This window comes from Camelina sativa, chromosome 12 (genome assembly GCF_030686135.1).
Source record: "Camelina sativa cultivar CO46 ecotype springtype chromosome 12, ASM3068613v1".
Classification (NCBI taxonomy): Eukaryota; Viridiplantae; Streptophyta; class Magnoliopsida; order Brassicales; family Brassicaceae; genus Camelina; species Camelina sativa.
The window spans coordinates 37,525,033-37,546,761 of record NC_141891.1 but is presented as its reverse complement, the minus strand read 5'-3'; the positions used below and the strand labels follow the sequence as shown (position 1 = coordinate 37,546,761).

Below are 21,729 nucleotides of genomic sequence, written 5' to 3'. Positions count from 1 at the left end.
TTACAGATACATGAATTCAAGAAGTTTTAAGAGTGATTGAGCTAATAATGCGACAACACATAAAGATACAAATAAATTCGTTTATCCTTATAGTATTAGTATCTGTAACAGGAAATTAGTGTTGAAGTCGATGCTCTATCACTTGTGGCGCGAGAGGAATGCTCGGCGACATGGCGAACCCCCCTCCCCACAAGCAAGAATCATCAAACTCATCGACAAAAACATCCGCAATAGACTCAGCTCAATCATGGATCACCGCTATGATGAAGGTTTACAACTTTGGTTCTCCACACGAGCTTATGCTCAGTCCCCTATCCTCACCTAAGCTTAAATTCTTTAGCTTTTCTTTTGGACTCTTCTAAACCAAAGAAGCATTTATTGTAACAACGATTTTTTGGGTTGAATATAATTTTACATTCATTCAAAAAAAAAAAAAATTAGTGTTGAAGTCAACAAAAAAAACTATCTACAATCTTAGCAACATAAAATATATACAAGAGAAAGACATGTACATCTATTTTCTAAATGCAATAGAAAAATACTTAGGTTCATTCCTAAAGGTGAATTTTTTTATTCACCTTCTCTTTTTCGACTAGTCAGAATCTTCTATTTAATATTTTATTTTAAAAATAAATCAAAATTAAATTAAAAAACAAAACAAATTAAGAGAACAAATTCAGTATACTTTTAATTAAAGAAAGTTAAATATGAGTTTGGTTTAGTTTTACAATTAAACGAGATTATATATCAGTTTGAGTTTACGAATGATAATTAGGGATAAAATTTTACAATCATAATGAAATTATGTGTCAGTTTGGATTTACAAATAAGGTGATTAAGATTTAGATTTTATAATTAGAACAAAATTATATATCGGTTTGGGTTTACAAATGAGGTAGTTAGGCTTTAGATTTGACAATTAGAATGAAATTATATGTCAGTTTGGATTTACAAATGAGGTGGTTAGAGTTTAGATTTTACAATTAAAACGAAATTATATGTCAGTTTGAGTTTACAAATGAATTGGTTAAGATTTATATTTTATAATTAAAAGAAAGTATATGTCGTTTGGTTTATATATTGTTTAAGAACATTTATTGTCCAATTTAATCTGCATATCAAAAAATATTTTGATCTAGATTGTTTATTAGATTATACTTTTATTGTTCAATTTAAACTGCATTTCAGAACACTATTTGAATTATTGAATTTTATACTTTAATTGTTAACTATATTTTGGTCCATGTGTCACATTTTAAATAATTCAAATAGCAAAAAAAATTGAACACTATTTGATTATGGAAAAGATCTAGTATTGTATACTCTAATGGATCTAGGACTGTATACTCTTATGGATCTAGGATTGTATATTCGTATAGACAATAATTTTTTAGAATCTTAATCTCATTTTATTCTTATGGATTTAGGATTGTATAATCTTACTTTTGTGTGAGTCATGCTTGTTGTTTTTGTCGATTTGCTTGTTCATTTTTTTCACATCAGTCAGCAATATTAGTCATGACTACGGTTACAATTATGGATCCAGGATTGTATACTCTTAATGGAAAATACTTTCTTAGCATCTTAATCTGATCTGCAGTATCACTCATGTATTCTTTTAGGCAATGTTTTCTTAGGACCTTAGTCTGATTTGCAATACCACTCTTGTAAGATATGGTGTTATGTAGATGTTATTTGGTGTATATATTTCGTACAATATTTCATTTTTTTTTATCATTATAATGTAAATATTTTTCTAGTTTGTGTGTTTTTTCATTATATTAAGTTTTGTTAACATGTATTCTTTAGTGAAATCACATGGAATCACAATGTTTTCAATTAGTAACTTAAAAAGATGTATTTGTCTATTAAATTAATTTTATAATTTTAGCATCTTCAAATTAATTTTATAATTCTAGATGTTTCATCCAGTAAATATACGGCCGCTAGTTTTCCCGTCTTCCAGAAGATAAACAGCTGACATTTCGAATCATGGATACCCAACTGCTCTTGTGGATTCGTTGATAGTAGAAGACTGAACATTTCTTCACCCAAACATTTCTTTGCAGTTTCATGGCAAATAACATCGTAGACGTTTCAAATGCATACGCAAGGCAAGTGACAGTCCATCTACTATTTCAGACCTACAATGGGAAACCATCGTAAGTCCACCAGGCTTTGTCCCTTGTAGCACCTAATCATTGTTGTCCAAGTCTGATTCGACGTAAGTTTCAAAGACATTTCCTACATCAAAGTCCAACATAGAGGAGTCACTATCTTCTTCGTTAGAGGAGTCATCAGTACTTTCTTCGAAATCGCTTCAATAACATGTATCCCAACCAAATGTGAAATGAACAGTTGAACACGTTTCTGTTTCTTCTTCTTCTTATCCAGTCTTTCTCCAGTCTGGATTTCCTTAGAAGAAGAAGCCATGGCCAATTTGTTGGAAACTACTGGCACTTGTTGTGAGTGGTGGTTGTTTATATGTGATGCACTAACAACAAACAATGGTTTAGCTTTGTAATTCCAATCTGGAGACATTTCCATATCACCAAACCAGCTGCCATGATTCATCTTTGTAAAAACGAAGATGCAGCCAATATTGAAAAGAACCTCTTTTCTTATTAAGAATCACTTAAACAATCTTACAAGATATGTTTAATCAGATTTACACACAGTCAACACGACTTGTCACTGACCAATTCTTAATCTAACCAAAACTTGTTAAGAACCCTAAAAGCTTTTTCGCTTGGCTCCTACTTTTTCTATGCGGCTCAAGAAAAACCTTAAGCCTCAATACAAATATATATAGATAGCTAACATATCACGTCGGCTAACCTACTCTCCTAATTAAGATAACCCCAAATCTTCTTTTTATTTGATCCGATGATATCTTGCTAAACAATAAAGGAAACTCCAATATTCCAAATTTCCAAATATAATTTGCTACATCATTCTAACTCCACGTTCGTTACTTTATGCGCACAGCTTCTCCCAGTGTCTTACAGACTAGCCTTGTTCCACCAAATGTCTTCATGCTTTCATTCTCCCCCTTTTTATCTGAATGTGTCAACTCAAGCTTCATGCTTTCAATCTCCCCCATTTTATTTGAATGTGACAACTCAAGCTCCAGATGTGAATACTACCAGAATCTTCCAAAAACATCCCCTTAGCCAGATTCAGCTACAACATCACCATCATCACAAAAATCATCATCTCATCATACTCCCCCAGCATGAGTGCACATTCATATAAAAACAAAGATGAAGACATATAAACTGGAAGACACAACAAGCTTCCTATCATGCCTTGTACCAAAAATAATCCTCAAGAGCTGTTATAATATCCTTAGGCTCAACTTTTGAAACACAACAATGTTGCAACACTTCTTGAAAATTCATCTGATCATGATGAAAGGTTTGCTCAACAACTGCAACTGCAGCAGAGTGATTCGTATGACTTTGAAACTGTTTAGATATAGCTAAGACTCCTGACAATTCATCATTCCAATCAGCACTACTGGATCTGATTGATTCAGTTGTGACTTTTTCTTGAACAGGTTGTTCTGCAACATGCTTCTGTAGAACCTGAGATTCAACCCCAACATCGTCTTCAGTGACTATCTTCGAGAGATTACAGCATAAGTTGATTTCCTCAGACTCTCTGCAACCTTGATCATATTTTTTTTCATCATTCTCGAAATCTTTATTGTACAGATCCTTTTTAGCAACCCAGACTTTGCAAAAGTGAAATGGATCCATAAAACATTTCCTAGCCATCCAAAGCTCCTTGATCTTATTCTTAAACTTATAACAGAACCTACGAACATGACCCGCATTGCCACAGTGAAAACACACAATATTACTTCTCCTTTGCTTGGAATCTGTCCAGTTTTGTCGAGGATTTCCAGACCTGACTCGTGGTTCTCTGTTACTTGCAGGTACTACAGCCTTCCTCTGTAGTTCAACTTTGTTCAGAACAGTCGACTCCACAGCATGAGTTACGTTGCTTTTCACAAAGCTTATAGACTTATCACGTGACAAAAGTTCAACATCCTGTTGTTCTTTATAGCCCAGACCACGATGTTGAGATCCAACAATTCCCATTGATAAGATCTCATCTAACTTCTTCCCACCATTGTTCAACATCCTGATTTTTTTATGATTCTCGTTCAGCTCCCTTTCAAGACTTGTTGATCTTTCCTTCTCCAAACCATAGAGTTCTTGAAGATTTCTCAGTTTTCTCTCAAGCAACTCCTTTTCAGCAGGTAGTAGTTCCTTGCAAGTTGTAACTTCAGACTTGCATTCTTCTTCTAGCATATTGACCTTGGCTTCCAACTGCAATTTTTCTTTGACAAGTAGCAACTTTTCATTACACAGCTGAACCCAGTTGTCATAGAGTACACAATAGCTCTCTTTTGTAATTGAATCTTCCTCATCATCATCTGAGCTCTCAGCAGGTACCTCATCACTCTTAGCACTAAAGGCAAACAAATTCAACATTCCTTCTTTTTCATCACTATCAGAATCTGAATCGCTGAAGCTAATAAATGACTTATTCTTATCTTTTTGTAAATTTGGACATTCTGTCTTCAAATGTCCAAAACCTTTACACTCAAAGCATTTCATCTCCTTCCTTTTTGTCAAAGGACATTCAGGTTTATAGTGACCGAACCCACTACACTCATGACATTGAACTTCTTTTCTGTGATCAGCCTTCTCCTTTTCAGTCCTATTGAAGCGATTTCCAGATCTTTCTCCGTCGTTTCTGTTCCAGCGGGAAGACTCTCTTCCTTGACCTTTCTCAACTCGCTCTAGAGCTTTCCCAAAGTTCCTTGCCATCAACGACATGCTATCTTTAATTTCTTTCAGCTGGTCGTTTGTGTCATCTACCTTAAATGCAATCCCTTTGTCATGAATTCTCTGTTCTTCAGCAACCTCCATCTCTTCTGACTTCAACATACCAATCAGATCTTCAAATTTCAAAGTATCAGTGTTTCCAGAGACTCTCATGACAGCTTTGTGTGCTGCATACTTAGATGGCAGACACCTAATTAATTTTTTAACCAACTTGGTATTCTTGTATGTTTTACCAAGATTCTTAGCTTCATTGGCAATAGAACTCATTTTTGCACTGAATTGAGAGATTGTCTCTTCTGGATCCATCCTTAGAACTTCAAATTGAGAAGCAAGCTGATCCAATCTTGTTCTTTTAACACTCGAATTCCCTTCATGAGACTTCTGCAGAATATCCCAAGCTTCTTTAGCTGACTCACAACCTTGAACAAGCTTAAAGTCGTCATCATCAATAGCACCGAAAATAGCATTAAGAGCTCTAGCATTATACTTAGACAAATTCTTCTCATCCACTGTCCAGCGAGCCTTAGGCTTAGTAATCTTATCACCAGCTTCGGTTTTTTCATATGGAGGTTCCCAGCCTTCTTCAACAGCTGTCCAAGCATCCTCTCCTAGATTGCGAATTAACTGAACCATTCGTACCTTCCAACGACCATAGCCTTGGTCATCCAAGACCACAGCCTTTTGAAGCATCATCAACTCATTACCTGACTGCATCATTATCCCAAGATCTCAACCTGTAGCGAGTATAGAGCTCTCGTCGGTTGACCGCTCTGATACCAATTGTAAAAACGAAGATGCAGCCAATATTGAAAAGAACCTCTTTTCTATTAAGAATCACTTAAACAATCTTACAAGATATGTTTAATCAGATTTACACACAGTCAACACGACTTGTCACTGACCAATTCTTAATCTAACCAAAACTTGTTAAGAACCCTAAAAGCTTTTTCGCTTGGCTCCTACTTTTTCTATGCGGCTCAAGAAAAACCTTAAGCCTCAATACAAATATATATAGATAGCTAACATATCACGTCGGCTAACCTACTCTCCTAATTAAGATAACCCCAAATCTTCTTTTTATTTGATCCGATGATATCTTGCTAAACAATAAAGGAAACTCCAATATTCCAAATTTCCAAATATAATTTGCTACATCATTCTAACTCCACGTTCGTTACTTTATGCGCACAGCTTCTCCCAGTGTCTTACAGACTAGCCTTGTTCCACCAAATGTCTTCATGCTTTCAATCTTAACTTTACTACCGACAAGTGAAACTATTTTGACCTCACTGGAATTTTCATTTGATCTTTTAATATTGCTCCATCTATGACTTTCCAGCACGTTGTCAGATTCTGTACAACCAAAAGCAGAGGCCAGAAGCCTATCTGCCTGACTGATGAAGGGAAAGTTCGTTAGCAGCTCAGTGAGACGAAGTGCATAGATACTGGGAGAGCTATTTGCACTGCCAAGCCCATCTCCAAATGGAAATGCCAGAGTTATCACCCAATCCTCGACCTCACTTCTCCTTTCAACATGGTGCTCATGTTTCACCAGACACTTTTGCGGCCACATATAGTAACTTGTTGGAAATTTCTCATTTGATTAAACCCTTCAAAAGAAGAAAAGCTTCATAAGAAGAAGAAGGCGAAGAAGTGAGGAAGAAGCAACTAGCAAGGATCAAAGAAGAAGATGAAGTTGTCGTGAAGAAGGGTCAACAAGAAAGAAGAGAATAAGTTAACAAGGAAGAAGAAGTTGGGCTTTGAGGTTTTTGTCTATTGGGCCATCAGATTGTTAAAAGGCCCAATAAGAGGAGATATAGTGTGTCGTTCATCTTTGTTTAGCTAGTCCAAAGTAGAGTTGCAAGTGGTTGTGCTAGTGTGCAAGCAAGTGTTTTAGAGTTCCAAGAATAATAGGGTGGTTGTAGCTTTGTTGAGTGTCCTAGAGTCATGAGTGTCTTTAGGAGCATGCTTGTGTGTGTAAGTGTGTATGAAGTAGTATAAGAGTATATATGTGTGTGTTGTGTAATGAAATCTAAGTTAATGCAATGTAGACAATTAAAGTTTCTCTCTTCTCTCTTAGTAAAGAATCGTTAGTGTGAAGAGAAACAAACACAAGAAAGATAGAGAAAGAGTATCTCTATGCTTTTGTTAAAACAGAGAATAGAAACATAGCATAAGAGAGTAGAAACAGAGCATAGGAGAGTGTGAGAGAGCAAACTGACCTCAAAGAGTGAAGAGGTCCCAAAAGTTCAACTCTGCATTCTTTTTGCCCATCCTGCAACAATGATTTGATGTTCTATCAGTGTGATATAGCTGGAATAATCATATATTCAAAGAGGACGTTACAATATCATTGAGAGTATATATAATGCAGTTTCAGTGTGAGATGAGAAGGTGTAAGAAATATAGATTTTACCTTGCATTGATTAACATTGCGCATCATTCTTCTATGCGGGCACCTTCAACATCTCAATTTTCCAGGGTGATAAAGCGGCTCCTGCCCTTGTCAAAGTAGGTCAAGGCAGCTAACAAATGGTCCCATCTCTCTATCTTGTTTAGATGCAATATGGTGGCTAAAAATACTTTGTAGTATATGGTTCTACTATAGTCCACAGCCGACTGAATCAGACAGACAGAGCAAACAAGATTGATGTCTGAAGTTAGGAATACAGAGTAAAGGAAGGAGAAAAAAGAAAAAAAAAAAAAAACCGACTAGTTTCTTGGGTTAAAAGACTTACAGCTCGCATTAGATCAAGAATGTACATATTCGATGATCAGAAGTTCAGAACCAACATCAATAAAGCAAACAAATTTAAGGGCTTTAGACTTTAGTGAGATTCATAATTTGGTTGTGAATTATTCGAAAGTGAAGAATCTTTACTTGAGTTTTACGTATGTGAGGAGAGAGAGGTTAGATTCTTTGATTTTGGTAATGGCTATGAACACTCCTTTTTTTTACCTCTGAAACAATGCCTTGAAGACCTCCTTCCAAGCAAACTCTAATGGCATCTTCGAGTGAGTTTACAATAGGCGACAGGGTGAAATCCCTAACAATCCCTAACAGCCAAGCTCATTGATCGTGTGTAGTCCGGCAAAGATTAAAAGTATCTGTCATTTGGCTAAACAAAAACACTTATCTCAATCTCATCATACTCTAAAAAAATGTTTTTTTTTTTTTTTTTTGGGTTGAATAAATTTAACAGAAGCCCATAAAAGGAGTCGGCCTGATGGACAAGGGGGACATATAATCGCGTGGTGCAAACCTAAATCAACCGGAAGCATCAGCTGCTCGCTTCTAGGGTTCCTCTCTTTTTTTTGCCCAAACCACATAAGATTTAGGAGGGAGACGACGATGTCGCTGCGGATTGAAAGCAACGACGCCATGGATAGTGATTCTCGTCAGAGACCGAAACGATTGAAGAAATGCGACGTAAGTCTTTCAACTTCTTATATACTTTTTTGTAAGAGATTTGCTTTTCGATCCGTTATATATCGATAGATTAAGGTTTTAATTAAGAGATGGTTCATTGAATGGTTCTTAGGGGTTCGGTACAGTGGTCCTTGGTTATGGCCGTGAACTGTTGAGAGAAGTCTGTGATGATCGGTGGTCACCTTGTTGTGGATTAGTACGCCTTTATGCCAGGATGGGCCTTCATCGTTACAATTTGCTCAAGGTTCTCTTTTTTTTTCTCTTAATTCCTTCTTTCTTTGTCTTGGTTTTGTCATCTTAATTTGTACCACATTCAATTTTTCTTACTTTTTTTGTTTGATCATCACAGGGAACAAACTTACAGTTCAGGCATGTCAAGAAATACCAAAGGACCACGGGTTCTACTGCTTGTTCTAATTACTACATTACTTTGGTTGCTAAGGATCCAGCTACCAGAAAACTTTTATATTTTCATACTAAAATTGATGAAGAATGTTATTGCAAGTTTATTTTGACGTGCGATATTGCTAGACCTCGAGGTAAAATGTTCATTCATTTTTTTTATGCAACAAGTTGTTATAACAACCAAGTAACTCATCATAAGCACTAACTGATATGTCTTAAATCTTGTATTAGGGACAAACAACACCGATGATGATGCGTTGATAGCTGAATTCTACCTCATAGGTAGCGTGCCTAAGTGCCCCCCAGAGGATCTTTTCCAAAATAGTAACCGGTTTTACGTGGTAAGATCACGTTAAACTTTGTCTGTGCTTTTAGCTCATGATCTAGAACCAAGCAGTGATTGATGTTTTTTTGCTTTTTGCAGGTGAAGGGATCGGAGCTGCAACAAAATGACTGGATTCGTCTATATCTGGAACTTGCAGTTGCCACAACTCATACGAACAAGGGTAGAAATCATGATCTGTCCAACTTGAAGATTCTGAAAGTGGCCATAGAAGCTACTGAAGACTTGGATCCACCTAATGAGGGATCACTCAACGCCTTGAATGCACTTGTCTACATAAGGTACGAGGACTCTTGTGAGTCTCGGGTTGGTAAGGATGTCGATCGCATTGCTATTGTTAAAAGAAGCTACAGTCATGGAAGCTTTGTTCTCGAGGGTCAGAATATGGCTTTCAAATCCGAGGTGGCGCATGGCTTACAAAATCTGCGGATTTGACTTTTGGCTCTCTCTCTCGTCTGCACTAGAGAATCCATTTGAAAATATGGATCAGATGATAATAAACTATTAATGGTCGAATAATTTGTTTATATTATGTAACGATCTTTCGTAATTAATATATCTATGTCTGTAAGATTTAACTTTTGGTAGAACGGAATGAGAATCAATATGTTTGAAAACTAATATTAAGTTTGCGAGTGTTAAAACACAATTAATGTCTTTTTTTTTGGGTTTTGGTCAAGCATTATGTTTTTAGTATGGATTTTTCATGGTTTCAAAACACATACACAGTATATGGTTTCCCCTTCTTGTTTGCAGGGATTCTAATTCACTCCAAGGGAGAGTTTGAGTGACAAAATTAAGGCAATGGTAATAAGATTTTCCAAAACAACTTCTAGTAATTGGATTGGCTGCAACATTATTTATAGTCAACCATCAGTGGATTGGCTGCATTATAGAAAAAGACTTCATCGGCTGACAATGTATATAAAAACAACTTCTAGCAATGGGATTGACACCAATGCAGTGAGCAAACTTCGGCTATGCATAAGGCCTATCTCAATAGCGACAATAACCACAAGAGATTAGAGGGAATACATGTACATACCCACAGATTAAACACACAGAAATGATATCATTGTGGAAAATAAGGATACCAACTGTGAGATTTCTCTTGTTTGAGAAAAAGAGGTCTGTGATTCCAATATGTATAATTATCATTAGTCTTTAGAATAATTTAGTGCTTTCTCCTGTGATTAGGTGTTGAAGAAAGCTTCAAGGCCTTTATGCTGCAAGCTGGGTGCGAGATATAGGTCTAAATGATTACAAGAAGAAAGTGGACGCTGAACCTAAAAAAAACAAGCAAAGGACACAGAGAATGAGCCCTCTGTTTTGGAAGATCTTGGTAAGAACTGCAAGAGGTGTCATGGAGGAGACTCTAAGGTCTTTATCATCATGGGTGTGGCTGACTCTCCTCAACGAGATCTACAATCACTCCATCAATTCCCATCACATATTGCATGTACACTGCCTCTCCCATATTGATTACAGAACCGATCATCTTTGTTTCAGGTGACGGACTGAAATGCACAGCCACAATGTCCTCAATGGTCCACCGAGGCACCACCTCAATGAAATCGACGCCATGGTCCTTCTTCGACGATGTCCTTTGGTTTCCCTTCTTCCCTTTTTTAACATGTTTTCTTGCAATTGCTTAGCCTCTTAGCAATGGCATTGGCACCAATGTAGCGAGCAAACTTCAAAAAACAACTCACTGACATTTTTGTTGAGCTGATTCTTTTGGTTTTGTTTGTTTGTGTTTCTGGATGATATAAGAACATTTAAAAATGAACAAATCACACTTTACGGTAATTTTTGTAAATTTTCCATCACTTTTTAATATAGGTAAAATTAACTAATCTGTAGTATAATTGAATGAGAACAAAATTTAAAGGTTTTTAAACATGAATATTCTTATTACACAACTTCAACCACTTCACCTTCTTTGCAAACTGCAACACTAATCTCCAAAGTATTATTCTTCTTTGATTTCACCCTGCAACAATTTCTTCTAGGAGACTGCAGCCAAACAAAAATAATCATATATCAGTAATATATTATTATTTCAAGAATTAATATTAAAAAAAACATGACTATATAACATATATTTAAACATTGTTCAACTTACTCTGTCCCAAAGATGAGGGTCCGGTTTCTTGTAAACAATGATCGTCTTAATGTCGCCAGGATTAGCCATCTTCCACCGACACTCAGGATGAGCCACGCGGTGGATTTCATAACGGCTCACCGTCATATTTGTCACCGGATGAACTCTGGTTGATGTCATATAATACACAAACGGTTTCTGGCACGGATGACGACTCACTGGTCGAGTATTAAAAGCGTATGCTGTGTAATCCGCCCGTCGATACCTATCGGAGATATATAGGTTGTAAAACAAAATGACCATATATACTTACGTAATTTTCTATTCTTTTTGATGATATACATTACCAATTTAAGAAGGTTCTCGACGGCATTTCGATCTCTCGAGCTGAAAATATTCCGCGGAAAATCTGAACTGCGAATCCCCAAGAGACGGAAACAGTCCATTTGCGTCGTTTGTCGTAACATATCGACTGTTGCATAAGTCCAGCAGAGTCTAGCTTTGCCGGGGCTTGTAGATGCTTCAAGGCGTCGACACGTGTCATGTTTGGGAAGATCGGTTCCACCACGTCGAGGTGATGAACCGTAACCAATGGAGCCACCGGGTGAGCCGCTAGTAAACCAAAGAGATTGCCATACACGTCGTACTGTGAAACACACACAAAAAGAAGACATAATCAATTAATGCCGAACGGAAGACCCGATGTTAAAAAACTACTCTATACCGACCGGTTATTTGGTAGGTAACCGACGATCGGTTCTGTAATCAATGAAACATATCACCAACAAACAAGGAAATTGTCACGTGCGACACACGCGCCGTTAATGGCGTGACAGCTCTCTTAAAGAAACGACCTGACACCGTGACGACGTGTACCTTACTCCGGCAACAATATATAACGTACGGCCAAATTGTGGTCCAGTGACGTGGCATTTTATCATAATTGAGTTTTTTAAAGCCCATCGATTTTTTTTAACCAAAATCGTGTAAAACTTTGTTTGTTAATGAAAAAAAGTCCAAACAGAAAACGTTTTAATTTAATAATCTCGATTACCCATTTAATGCTCTCATTAACTACGTACACATTTATTAAAGAAAACATTTACTATCCATATTAAAATCCAATGATCAAAATAAAATCTAGCTGTAGTTAAAACCTACTTTGCCAATTTAACCAACTGAAACAAAACACGAGTATATTAACTAGATTCGTATTAATCTGACCAAAATATTTATTAATATTGTGTTTGGTTTAAAAAAAAAAATCTGGAGATGTTTTACAGTTAATTAACCAACTTTAGTTAAACTAGATTCATATGAATCTTATGAGAATATTTACTGCTATTATTAATATAATTAAAATAAAAGTGATAATGACTGACCTGGTGAAAACCGAGTTCTTTAGTGAGTGGAACACCGAGTTCGGCCATGCAAGCTTGCATCCGATCATCGGAACCGTACAATGCCGGATACCTTTTGATACACCGATCTTGCATTTTGCTCAGCGCCACCGCTAACGGATAACTTATAGCGAATCCTCCGCCGCCGTAAGCCATACCGTAAGAGAAGTAAATGTTCTGAAGATGACTCTCCGATAAGCTTCCAATGTAGTACATCTGAGTGTGGTCGTACTTCCTCAAAACTCTGATCAGATTCTCGGCGACGAAGACTGTGTCGTCGTCTCCCATAACGAACCATCTCACGTCTTTGAGTCCTAGCTTGAGCGTCTCCGTGACGATTCTCGAGATTCTAATCGCCGATCTGTGTCCTTGTTTGTTCTTGTACGGAAATTTCGAAGTATCGCCGGAGATTCTCACCGGCGGGAGGCTGTTTTCGTCGTCTTCTTCTTCCTTAACCGGTTTCTCTAACCAGACGTAACCGCGCATTTGGTTCGGTTTGTACCAGATCTTGATGTACTCTTTCCTCTGTTTCCATAGCCTCGCCGACGCGGCGATTCCGAAAACAACGTGCTGGAGTCCGGTTTTCGGCGGAGGAGGTGGTGGTGGAAGCGGCGAAGGTGGCGGAGGAGAAGATGCGTAAGGTTCAATTACGGCCGTTTGATTTGAGTGGAAGAGAATCAACGGCTGAGATGAGTTCACGATGTCGTTGAGTCGACGAACAACGGCGGAGAATGGCTCCACGTGACAGGCACGTGAGTTGGAGATGAGCTTGAGTGTGTAGACGACGTAAGTGGCGGAGACGAGGAGGAGGAGCGTCACCATTAGCTTGGAAACGGGTCGGGTCGGTGAACCGGATCCGGATAAAGTCCGTTCCCACATCAGCTTCTCCGACGGATCTTTATGGTTATTCAACTTCATCTCAAGAACCAAATTAAAAAAACGAAAACTCAATCAAAATTGTGGAATGAGAAAATAATTTGATAATAAATATTTTGATGGAAACAAAATTTATGAAGAAAGTGAGATTGAAGAGAAAAAGAAGAACATGCAGTGGCTCTGTTTCTGATTTATGTAAAAGAGAAAACAAAAAAGGTCTTATCGTGAAAGAGACTCATTTTTACTTAGTTTATATATGGATTTAATTCTCTGGTGCCCCTATACCAGAAATTCTTTTCTGCATCACCTCCACTTATTCTCACTATCCCTTCTTTAATGAAATGACGAAACTACCCTCTAACAATTTTGAAAAGAAAATTGAACGTACAACTACATCCAGTTGTACCAGATATCCCTTAGTTGTACCTCCAGTTGTACCCATCGCATCTTAGTTGTACCCGTCGCACCCTAGTTGTACCAGTTGCACCCTAGTTGTACTCCGCATAGTAGGATTCGAACTCTGGGCGCGCGGGTGCGCATGGAACTCGCAACCACTGAGCTATTGTGTTTTTCGTTGAACATTTACCGATTTAATTATATTTAACCTTTAACAACCTTCATTAAGGGTAATATTGTCTTTTTACCATTGAGAGGTTTTTGAGAAATTGTTTTGATGAATAGGGGTATGAGAGATTAGTGTCCGTTTATATATTACTAATTTAAAATACACTTTTAATACAGTCGTCAAAAAAGAAAACAATATACTTTTCATTATTATCTAAAAGCAACTAAAAAATATAAAATCTAATCTAAATCGTGATAAATATATTTTGTTTTCATATATAAAAGTTAGATACTGATCAACAGCTAATTGTTACTATCAGATTGATCTTGCAATCATATTAGCAAAAAACAAAAGTTATATGTTATTATTAGATTTTAGTTCTGTTAAGCTATAAAATATACCATCGAGTTTGAACCCTTTTTTTTTGTTTTTTGTGTGTGTGGTAATTTACTGTGTATTTACACCCAAACCTCCGACAAAACTATACACACTCAATCAAATTTGCCTAAGTCTAAAAATAATATTTTCTCTGTTTTACTGTGATAACGATTGTAGTTTTTTACATGGACACGTGTATGGATCATAGTGGAAAATATGTGTCGGTAGTAGTAGCAAAACTTTGGGGATGGTGGGGGGGGGGAGCTAGTATTATTTTATTTATTATAGGGGTTGATTTAGAAATAAACTAGAAATGTTGGGGGGAATTTATGAATTATAGGGGTCATGGGTGGTGGTGTTGTTGTTGCAGGCTACGAGGCAAATTTATCACATCCATCCTAAATTCTTAAGGACATCTCTGAGTTCATCAGAGAGTTTTAAATTTGTTGCTTGTTTTTACCTTAATTTTAGCTACTTTTGTGGAAACCACATTCTTTATGATCAAATGGGTTCTGTTATTACATTTTCCCCTAAATGAAGACCTAAAAATATCTTTTAAAATTAAATACCGGTGTTTCAACTTAAATTTGATGAATGTGGTGGTTAAGTAGTATTTGGTTAGATTACAATGCATGTACCGACGCTTTTAGAGTCAAGTGATTTAGATATAAGATGTTTTGTTATGGTTGTACTGTTCCAATCCTTTGTATTAATAAGACTATTGAAATGTGCCCTTACAATAATGTTTTGGGGCATCAGGGCATGACATGTCCAACAAAGTGACTTGAATATTTTGCCGACAATGACACACGACGTCAGGAGAGCACAGAGTACACTTTATAATGGTGAAAATGGTAGGCCGTTTATCAATGTTGAATTCTTCGGTTAGAGACCGAGTTTAATTACTTTATACATATGGTCTAAAATTTTGCCTTTTGAAGCTGTGATCTTGGCCTGAGACTGATCTTGAACTTGCTTTGATTTAGTTAGTGATCTTTCTTTACCATGAATCACCTTCCTTAGAAATCTCCTCAGATATGTATTTGGACTCGAGTGGAGATAAATTGGTGTTAATAAAGAAACAGTAAAGATACATGTTAGGAAGCTTGGTGTGAGGAATAAGAAGAATATAGACGATAGAATAATAATTTGTGATCATATAAGTCTATGTAAGTTATAAGTATACAATTTGAACCAGCTGATGCAATAACAAGCCGAGAAGTTTTGGAGTAGATGCTTAAATCTCTTGATACGCTAATATATCTTATTATTATAGTAAGGGATATGCTAAGAGTTATTGCTACATAAAGTACGTAACTAAGAACATTAAAAGGTTAGAACAAGAAGTAAAGAACTTCACAAGAAACCTACTTTAACAAATCATATATGAATCGTATGCAAACACCAATCTTCACATTCTCTTACCATAATTAAATATCTCCACCAAAAAATTACAAAATTGTTTATTTGTCGCATGCTAATTAAGCGATTCATATTACAACAATGGCCTCCATGGTTAATGTTATGAGTCCAATAGTTACGAGAAATCTCATCACCAAATTCAAAACTCCACGGCTCAAACCAGATCTACCTTCTATACAACATTCCGGCCGGTTCAATGCAATCAAGGATGATCCAAGAAAGATGATAAATAAGTATGCTTCAAGGAGAAATACCGTGGTTTCATGTTTAGATCAAACTAATCCTAAGTCGAATCAAATCTCTGGGTATGATGCTGTTATGAAATTTTATTCCTCTATAAACGAAAAGAATCAAGATCAATTAAGAAGTTGCATCTCCAACGATTGTTTTATCGATGATTTTTCCTTCTCTAAGCCTTTTCAAGGGAAAAATGTAAGAATATTTCTATGACAACTATCGGCGAATTTTTAAATCTATGCAATGTGTATATTTTACATTTCAAGATTTGGTTTTGTGAATGAACAATATATGTTTGCAGGAAGCTATGAAGTTCTTTGAAGAACTTGTGAAGAGTATGGGACAAAACGTAAAGTTTTGTGTTGAAAACGTGTGTGAAGGAGATGGACATAGTGCTGCTGTTAATTGGCATCTTGGTACGTGATTAGTACATCACTTAATGCATATTGCCTTAAGTATTACGTTATTAATTAACTATCTTAGTTAGATTTTAATACTTTCATTAATTCGTCTTCTTTTCATCTTTTGCTTATTGTTATGAAGAATGGAAAGGACGAAAAATACCCTTTACAAGAGGATGTAGCTTTTATGAATTTACCGACGAAGGAGGAAGATTGGTTATAAGGTATATCTCAATATATATCAAAATGATTTTTTTTTTTTTTTTGACAATCATATCATCAAAATGATTTTTTTTAGCTATATCTCAATTTTTATTTATTTAAAATCTATACTAATAAACAAATAATCTTGTAATGATTTTAACAACAAAAAACAAATTCAGAAACGCGAAGATTTTGATTGAATCGCCAATTAAACCGGGAGGAATCACACTGGTAAAATAGTTTTCTCACTTTTTACAATAAAAATATGGATGAGAGTTATTATTTTGTATACTTTATAATATTCAAACCCTTTATTAGTTTGTTACTTATATTTTTTTTTGGTTCAGAGCCTGTTAAAGAACATCACGTTCTTGTTCGACGAATTCCCAAAAGGAGCTGAGTGTAAGTTTTCATTATATTGTATATAAAAAAAAAAAGTCACATTTAACTCAAAATTGGTAGTTGTAAGGTTTTGTTAAAATCTTATTCTAATTTTTCAACATTTCAGTGTTTTTGGAGAAACCTTATGCTTTAATCCAATCAGCAATAAGAATTTATGCAATTTTCTTGGCGCCACTCATAAACCATGTAATGGCAAGCTACCTGAAGCTATTAAGCAACATGGCCGAGTTCTTCTTATTGGTCGTCAAAATCATCATCAAAATTCGAAACCTCTTCTCCAAGTAGAACAAACAACAGCATCACATGTTTTTATTCTTGATTAATCATCATTTTCCTAGATTTGATTATACATTTCACCAACCATTAATTATATCATTATTTGTATTTTAAAACAACAAAAACTAACAATCTTGAAGGGTTGCAATTTAGACATGCTAAAATGAGTTTTACTTTACGGAATCTGGCCACAAAGTCACAAACCTGAGGTTAAATTCTGATTATAAAGCAAGAAAATCCCAACGTTTTTGTAACTACTTTATAATTATGTAACTAGTTATGGCATATAATCCGAACCGAACAAACCAATCCGAATCGATAAAAAAAAAACTCAATTTAGATCGGTTTCGGTTTTTCTGTTAAAACCGATCAGCTTTTATATTGATTGTGATTCGGATTTCGGTAAAACTAAAATCCAATCGATTATCCGTTAAACCGAATAAACAGTTAATCTATACATTTGGGTTTGGACACTGATATTATTTTTGGGCCTCTGTTAGGAGCCCATTAGCTATAAACGGACCTCTTATAAAAACTTTAAATTTGAATCACTAGAAAAGGCCTCAAACTTTAGACCTTATGGTTAAGGGCAACACACTCTAGCCATCTAATCTATTCCAACTTTCTGGTTTTACTTTCTGAATGGTATATATAAGGAATTCGGTTTAAATTTGGATTCTAAAAAAGCATAAGAACCGATCCGAATCCAAACGAATCCGAACTGATCCGATCTGTAAAACAATCAGATTCTGTACATCTCAATCCAAAAAATTAGAAATCCAAAAAATCCGATGTAATTCGAACCAAAATTCCGAACGTCCAGGCCTGATGTAACTGATTACATTTAAGTCTTTTATACTTGTTGTAGATCATAAGGGCATGTCCATTGTACATATCTGATGCATGCAGGATCTGAAGAATGAAAAAACAAAAAATAAGAAAAAGGTGGAGAGATAAGAAATCTGTCTCTGCCAAAAAACTATTAAGACATTGGATCTACAGCTGTCAATGTTTTATTGGTTGAGTAAAAAAAATTAATTAAATTAAACTATTATTATTTAAATCTTTTGACCCATTTAAATGTCAGTATAACCGATATAATTGCTCTAAGCCCAAATTATAAACAAGCCCATTAAGAAAGAAAGAATAAAAATGAAGAAGTGAAGAGTCTTTGAGTTTTTCAATTGTAAAGATGTAAGAACAAATAATTGCAGAAAAAGAGAGAGAGAGACTTTTGATTGTAAAGATGAGAGCAATGTGGAGTCACTTGAGTGCCATTTCCAACTGCAAGCTTTCTCCGAGGATCAGGACACTATCCTCAGCAAACTTTACTTCAATTCGAAATATGTCAACCATCTCTTCTACCGAAGACCCCGAGCTCAGTGATTTTTTGGCGTTTTTAGAATCTCTCAAGAACTATGAGAAAGCAGGTGTACCAAAAGGAGCTGGAACTGATTCTGGTGATGGGTTTGATCTCGGTCGAATGAAACGTCTCATGATTCGCCTCCGTAACCCTCATTCCAATTACAAGGTTCGTGCTTTTGCAATTTTCAACCATTTCTCTTATTGATCTCTAAGTTATAAAGGTCTCATCTTTAGATTTGGCATGTTTCTATTTTTTTTGTACCCTGATTCTCCTCTGGATTGATAACACTTGTAATTGTGTTGGAAGTTGTTTATTTAAAGGTCTCATCTTGAGATTTGAGTAGTAACTAGAGATTGATGGATTGATGAAGACACTTGTAATTGTTGGAAGTTGTTGATTTAAAGGTCTCATCTTTTAAATTTGGATTGTGTTTTTTTTTTGTGTTATGCATATTTTGGTTTGATGTTTCAAGGTGAGATTAACAATGAGGGCAGTGATTATAGGTAGTTCATGTGGCTGGAACAAAGGGTAAAGGGTCAACGTCTGCGTTTCTCTCCAATATCTTACGTGCTGGAGGGTATTCAGTTGGTTGTTATTCTAGGTAAAGTATTGCGTTTGGATGAAGGTTCTGTTAGATCTTGAGTTTGAATCTTTTGTGATTTCACATTCATGAGCTTTTGTTTTTGATTGCAGTCCACATATTATGAGTATCAAAGAACGTATTTCCTGTAATGGAGATCCTGTCTCTGCTTCCACTCTTAATGATCATTTCTATTCAATCAAACCGGTTCTTGATCAGTCTATTCAAGAGGAAAATGGTTCTTTGAGTCATTTTGAGGTTACCAATTCAAAGCTTCTTGTAGATTTTTTTTTACTTCACATGGTATTGCTTAAGTGTAATTAATATGTATCTCTTTTGCAGATTCTCACTGGGATAGCCTTTTCATTATTTGAGAAAGTAAATGTTGACATTGCAGTTATAGAGGTTAGCGATTTTGCTCATTTTTATTACATTAGATAATCTAATGAGACTTGCTTTTGCTCTCTTGTAGACTACTTAACTGTTTTATTTGTTTGTGTATCATCAGGCTGGGCTAGGAGGAGCTCGAGATGCTACAAACTTCATCGAAAGTTCAAATCTTGCTGCCTCAGTCATAACAACGATAGGTGAAGAGCACATGGATGCCCTCGGAGGTTCCTTGGAAAGTATAGCTGAGGCAAAATCTGGAATTATTAAACACGGTCGTCCAGTTAGGTGGTTTTGATGTATTTGCTTGTCTTTTAACCATTGGATTACAAGCACATTGATAGATCGAGTTTTATGTGTTCTTATAAAACGTGTAGGTGGTTTTAGGTGGGCCATTTCTTCCTCATATCGAAGGCATTCTTCGTTCTAAAGCAGCATCAATGTCGTCATCTGTTATTCTGGCATCTGATATTGGATCTAGTTCTTCAATAAAAGGTATCGTCAACAGAAATGGGATCGGGCTTTGTGAGTCCTGTGACATCGTAATACAACACGAGAAAGATGACAAACCTGTAAGTTTGAGAAACCTTTTATTTCTTTATTAAAAGCAAGAAGTTCCCCCCTTGTGATTCTTAATATATCAAGAAAGTATACATATAATAATGCAGATTGTTGAGCTTAGTGATGTAAATCTACGGATGCTTGGACATCACCAGCTCCAAAATGCTATTACTGCCACATGTGCGTCTCTTTGTCTTCGCGAGCAAGGTATGAAGCACTTTGAATTTCTCTATCTTGTTCATATAAAGCAACGAAAAAATTAAAAAGTTGACAGATTTTGTTACTTTCTGGATGGAATAATCAGGATGGTTGAGAGTGACAGATGAAGCAATTAGGATTGGTTTAGAGAATACTCGTTTACTTGGGAGAAGTCAGTTTTTGACACCAAAAGAAGCAGAGACTTTACAGTTACCTGGAGCAACAGTGCTTCTTGATGGAGGTTGGTAATAGCTTATAGTGTCTCTGTTTTGAATCGGTTTACTGTATCAAACTTTGTTCTGTTTTTTCAGCTCACACCAAAGAATCTGCGCGAGCTCTAAAGGAGATGATAAAGAGGGACTTTGCAGAAAAGAGATTGGTGTTTGTGGTTGCAATGGCCAGCGACAAAGATCATGTGTCGTTTGCAAAAGAACTTCTCTCCGGTCTAAAGCCAGAAGCAGTGGTTCTTACAGAAGCTGACATTGGTGGAGGTAAGGTTAGATCAACAGCGTGTGCGGTTTTGAAGGAATCATGGATAAAAGCTGCTGATGAATTGGGATTAAAGTCTTTGGAAACTTCAGAAAACAAAACTGTGTTTGGTTCCTTAAAGCTTGCCTATAAGATTCTCAGCGATGACACAAGCAGTAGTGACTCAGGAATGGTTATAGTCACGGGTTCACTTCACATTGTATCTTCAGTCTTAGCTTCTCTTCAACATTAAATTAGCTGCTTTCTTCTTTGATATGTTATGCTTATGATTATCTTTGTAAAAACTCAGTTTGTGTAATATAAACGAAAGTAAAAACCAAATAAACCTTTTTGGATCTTCATGAATCATGAACTACTTAGTCTTTGGAACCCTCCAAGCGAGACAGAGACTATTCAAAGAAGCACATAGGTGATGGTGAGATTAAATGTTTTGTCCCACATCGCTTGGGTGGAGGGGTGAGAAGGTCGTGGGCCTATTATAAAAGGAGAAGAGGTGGTGAGGTGAAAAAGTATGATCCTTCAGGCAAGTTAAAGGGGAAATGAGGAATGGGTTTAATCTCGCTTTAAATGCGTGATGAGCGTACCGCTCAAAGCCTGTTACGACTAATTGGGCGCTCCAATTTTATACCAATCTGATCCCTCTCTCTTGTTCAATCTTTTTTTTTTCCAAATTTTTTTTTAACGTTTTTATTAAAATTATATATATTTTTTTAAAATTATATTTTTAATATAAATAAAACTAATTATAATGTAAATAAAACTAATTATTATGGTAATGTAAGAATAAACTATATTTTTGTAAAAGCTTGATAAATAAATTTTTAGCCCACGTGCTATTGGCCTAGT

The 21,729-nt window shown here is 36.0% G+C and overlaps 5 protein-coding genes and 1 non-coding gene across 10 annotated transcripts; 4 read left to right on the top strand and 2 right to left on the bottom strand.

The window, feature by feature from the left end:
* Window positions 1-3,302: 3,302 nt before the first annotated feature.
* LOC147933261 (uncharacterized) lies at window positions 3,303-5,576 on the bottom strand. The gene has a single exon (XM_087477363.1). The coding sequence runs from the start codon at window positions 5,574-5,576 to the stop codon at window positions 3,303-3,305; it is 2,274 nt and encodes a 757-aa protein (XP_087333489.1).
* Window positions 5,577-7,773: 2,197 nt separating this feature from the next.
* LOC104730108 (UPF0725 protein At3g57210-like) lies at window positions 7,774-9,658 on the top strand. Of its 2 annotated transcripts, XM_087477925.1 has the most exons (6): window positions 7,774-7,963; window positions 8,063-8,289; window positions 8,402-8,533; window positions 8,639-8,828; window positions 8,926-9,035; window positions 9,119-9,658. In XM_087477925.1, the coding sequence occupies exons 2-6, from the start codon at window positions 8,212-8,214 to the stop codon at window positions 9,470-9,472; spliced, it is 864 nt and encodes a 287-aa protein (XP_087334051.1). In that variant the 5' UTR covers window positions 7,774-7,963; window positions 8,063-8,211; the 3' UTR covers window positions 9,473-9,658. The 2 variants fall into 2 exon arrangements, with proteins under 2 accessions (XP_087334051.1, XP_019087705.1); XM_019232160.2 differs by having other exon boundaries at window positions 7,891-8,289.
* Window positions 9,659-10,846: 1,188 nt separating this feature from the next.
* Window positions 10,847-14,233, bottom strand: LOC104730116 (transferring glycosyl group transferase (DUF604)). 2 transcript variants are annotated; one of them, XM_087479763.1, is made up of 5 exons: window positions 14,133-14,233; window positions 12,524-13,687; window positions 11,489-11,787; window positions 11,163-11,406; window positions 10,847-11,053 (listed from the first exon to the last, which is right to left on the bottom strand). In XM_087479763.1, the coding sequence occupies exons 2-5, from the start codon at window positions 13,457-13,459 to the stop codon at window positions 10,952-10,954; spliced, it is 1,581 nt and encodes a 526-aa protein (XP_087335889.1). In that variant the 5' UTR covers window positions 13,460-13,687; window positions 14,133-14,233; the 3' UTR covers window positions 10,847-10,951. The 2 variants fall into 2 exon arrangements, with proteins under 2 accessions (XP_087335889.1, XP_087335888.1); XM_087479762.1 differs by lacking the exon at window positions 14,133-14,233 and having other exon boundaries at window positions 12,524-13,703.
* A 1,318-nt stretch (window positions 14,234-15,551) lies between these two features.
* Window positions 15,552-17,480, top strand: LOC104730133 (Nuclear transport factor 2 (NTF2) family protein). Its single transcript, XM_010449240.2, has 6 exons — window positions 15,552-16,214; window positions 16,321-16,435; window positions 16,563-16,644; window positions 16,804-16,855; window positions 16,972-17,026; window positions 17,133-17,480. Exons 1-6 carry the CDS (start codon window positions 15,864-15,866, stop codon window positions 17,309-17,311), a joined length of 834 nt encoding a protein of 277 aa, XP_010447542.1. The 5' UTR covers window positions 15,552-15,863; the 3' UTR covers window positions 17,312-17,480.
* A 978-nt stretch (window positions 17,481-18,458) lies between these two features.
* Window positions 18,459-21,208, top strand: GLA1 (Folylpolyglutamate synthetase family protein). Of its 3 annotated transcripts, none has more exons than XM_010449252.2 (9): window positions 18,459-18,833; window positions 19,172-19,269; window positions 19,362-19,506; window positions 19,591-19,653; window positions 19,757-19,918; window positions 20,013-20,207; window positions 20,304-20,403; window positions 20,501-20,635; window positions 20,706-21,208. In XM_010449252.2, exons 1-9 carry the CDS (start codon window positions 18,549-18,551, stop codon window positions 21,113-21,115), a joined length of 1,593 nt encoding a protein of 530 aa, XP_010447554.1. In that variant the 5' UTR covers window positions 18,459-18,548; the 3' UTR covers window positions 21,116-21,208. The 3 variants fall into 3 exon arrangements, with proteins under 3 accessions (XP_010447554.1, XP_087335886.1, XP_087335887.1); XM_087479760.1 differs by having other exon boundaries at window positions 18,485-18,833; window positions 19,163-19,269; XM_087479761.1 differs by lacking the exon at window positions 18,459-18,833 and adding an exon at window positions 18,963-19,072.
* A 209-nt stretch (window positions 21,209-21,417) lies between these two features.
* Window positions 21,418-21,523, top strand: LOC147933260 (small nucleolar RNA Z279/snoR105/snoR108). The gene has a single exon (XR_015576957.1). It is a non-coding gene; the product is annotated as a small nucleolar RNA Z279/snoR105/snoR108 (small nucleolar RNA).
* Window positions 21,524-21,729: the final 206 nt, after the last annotated feature.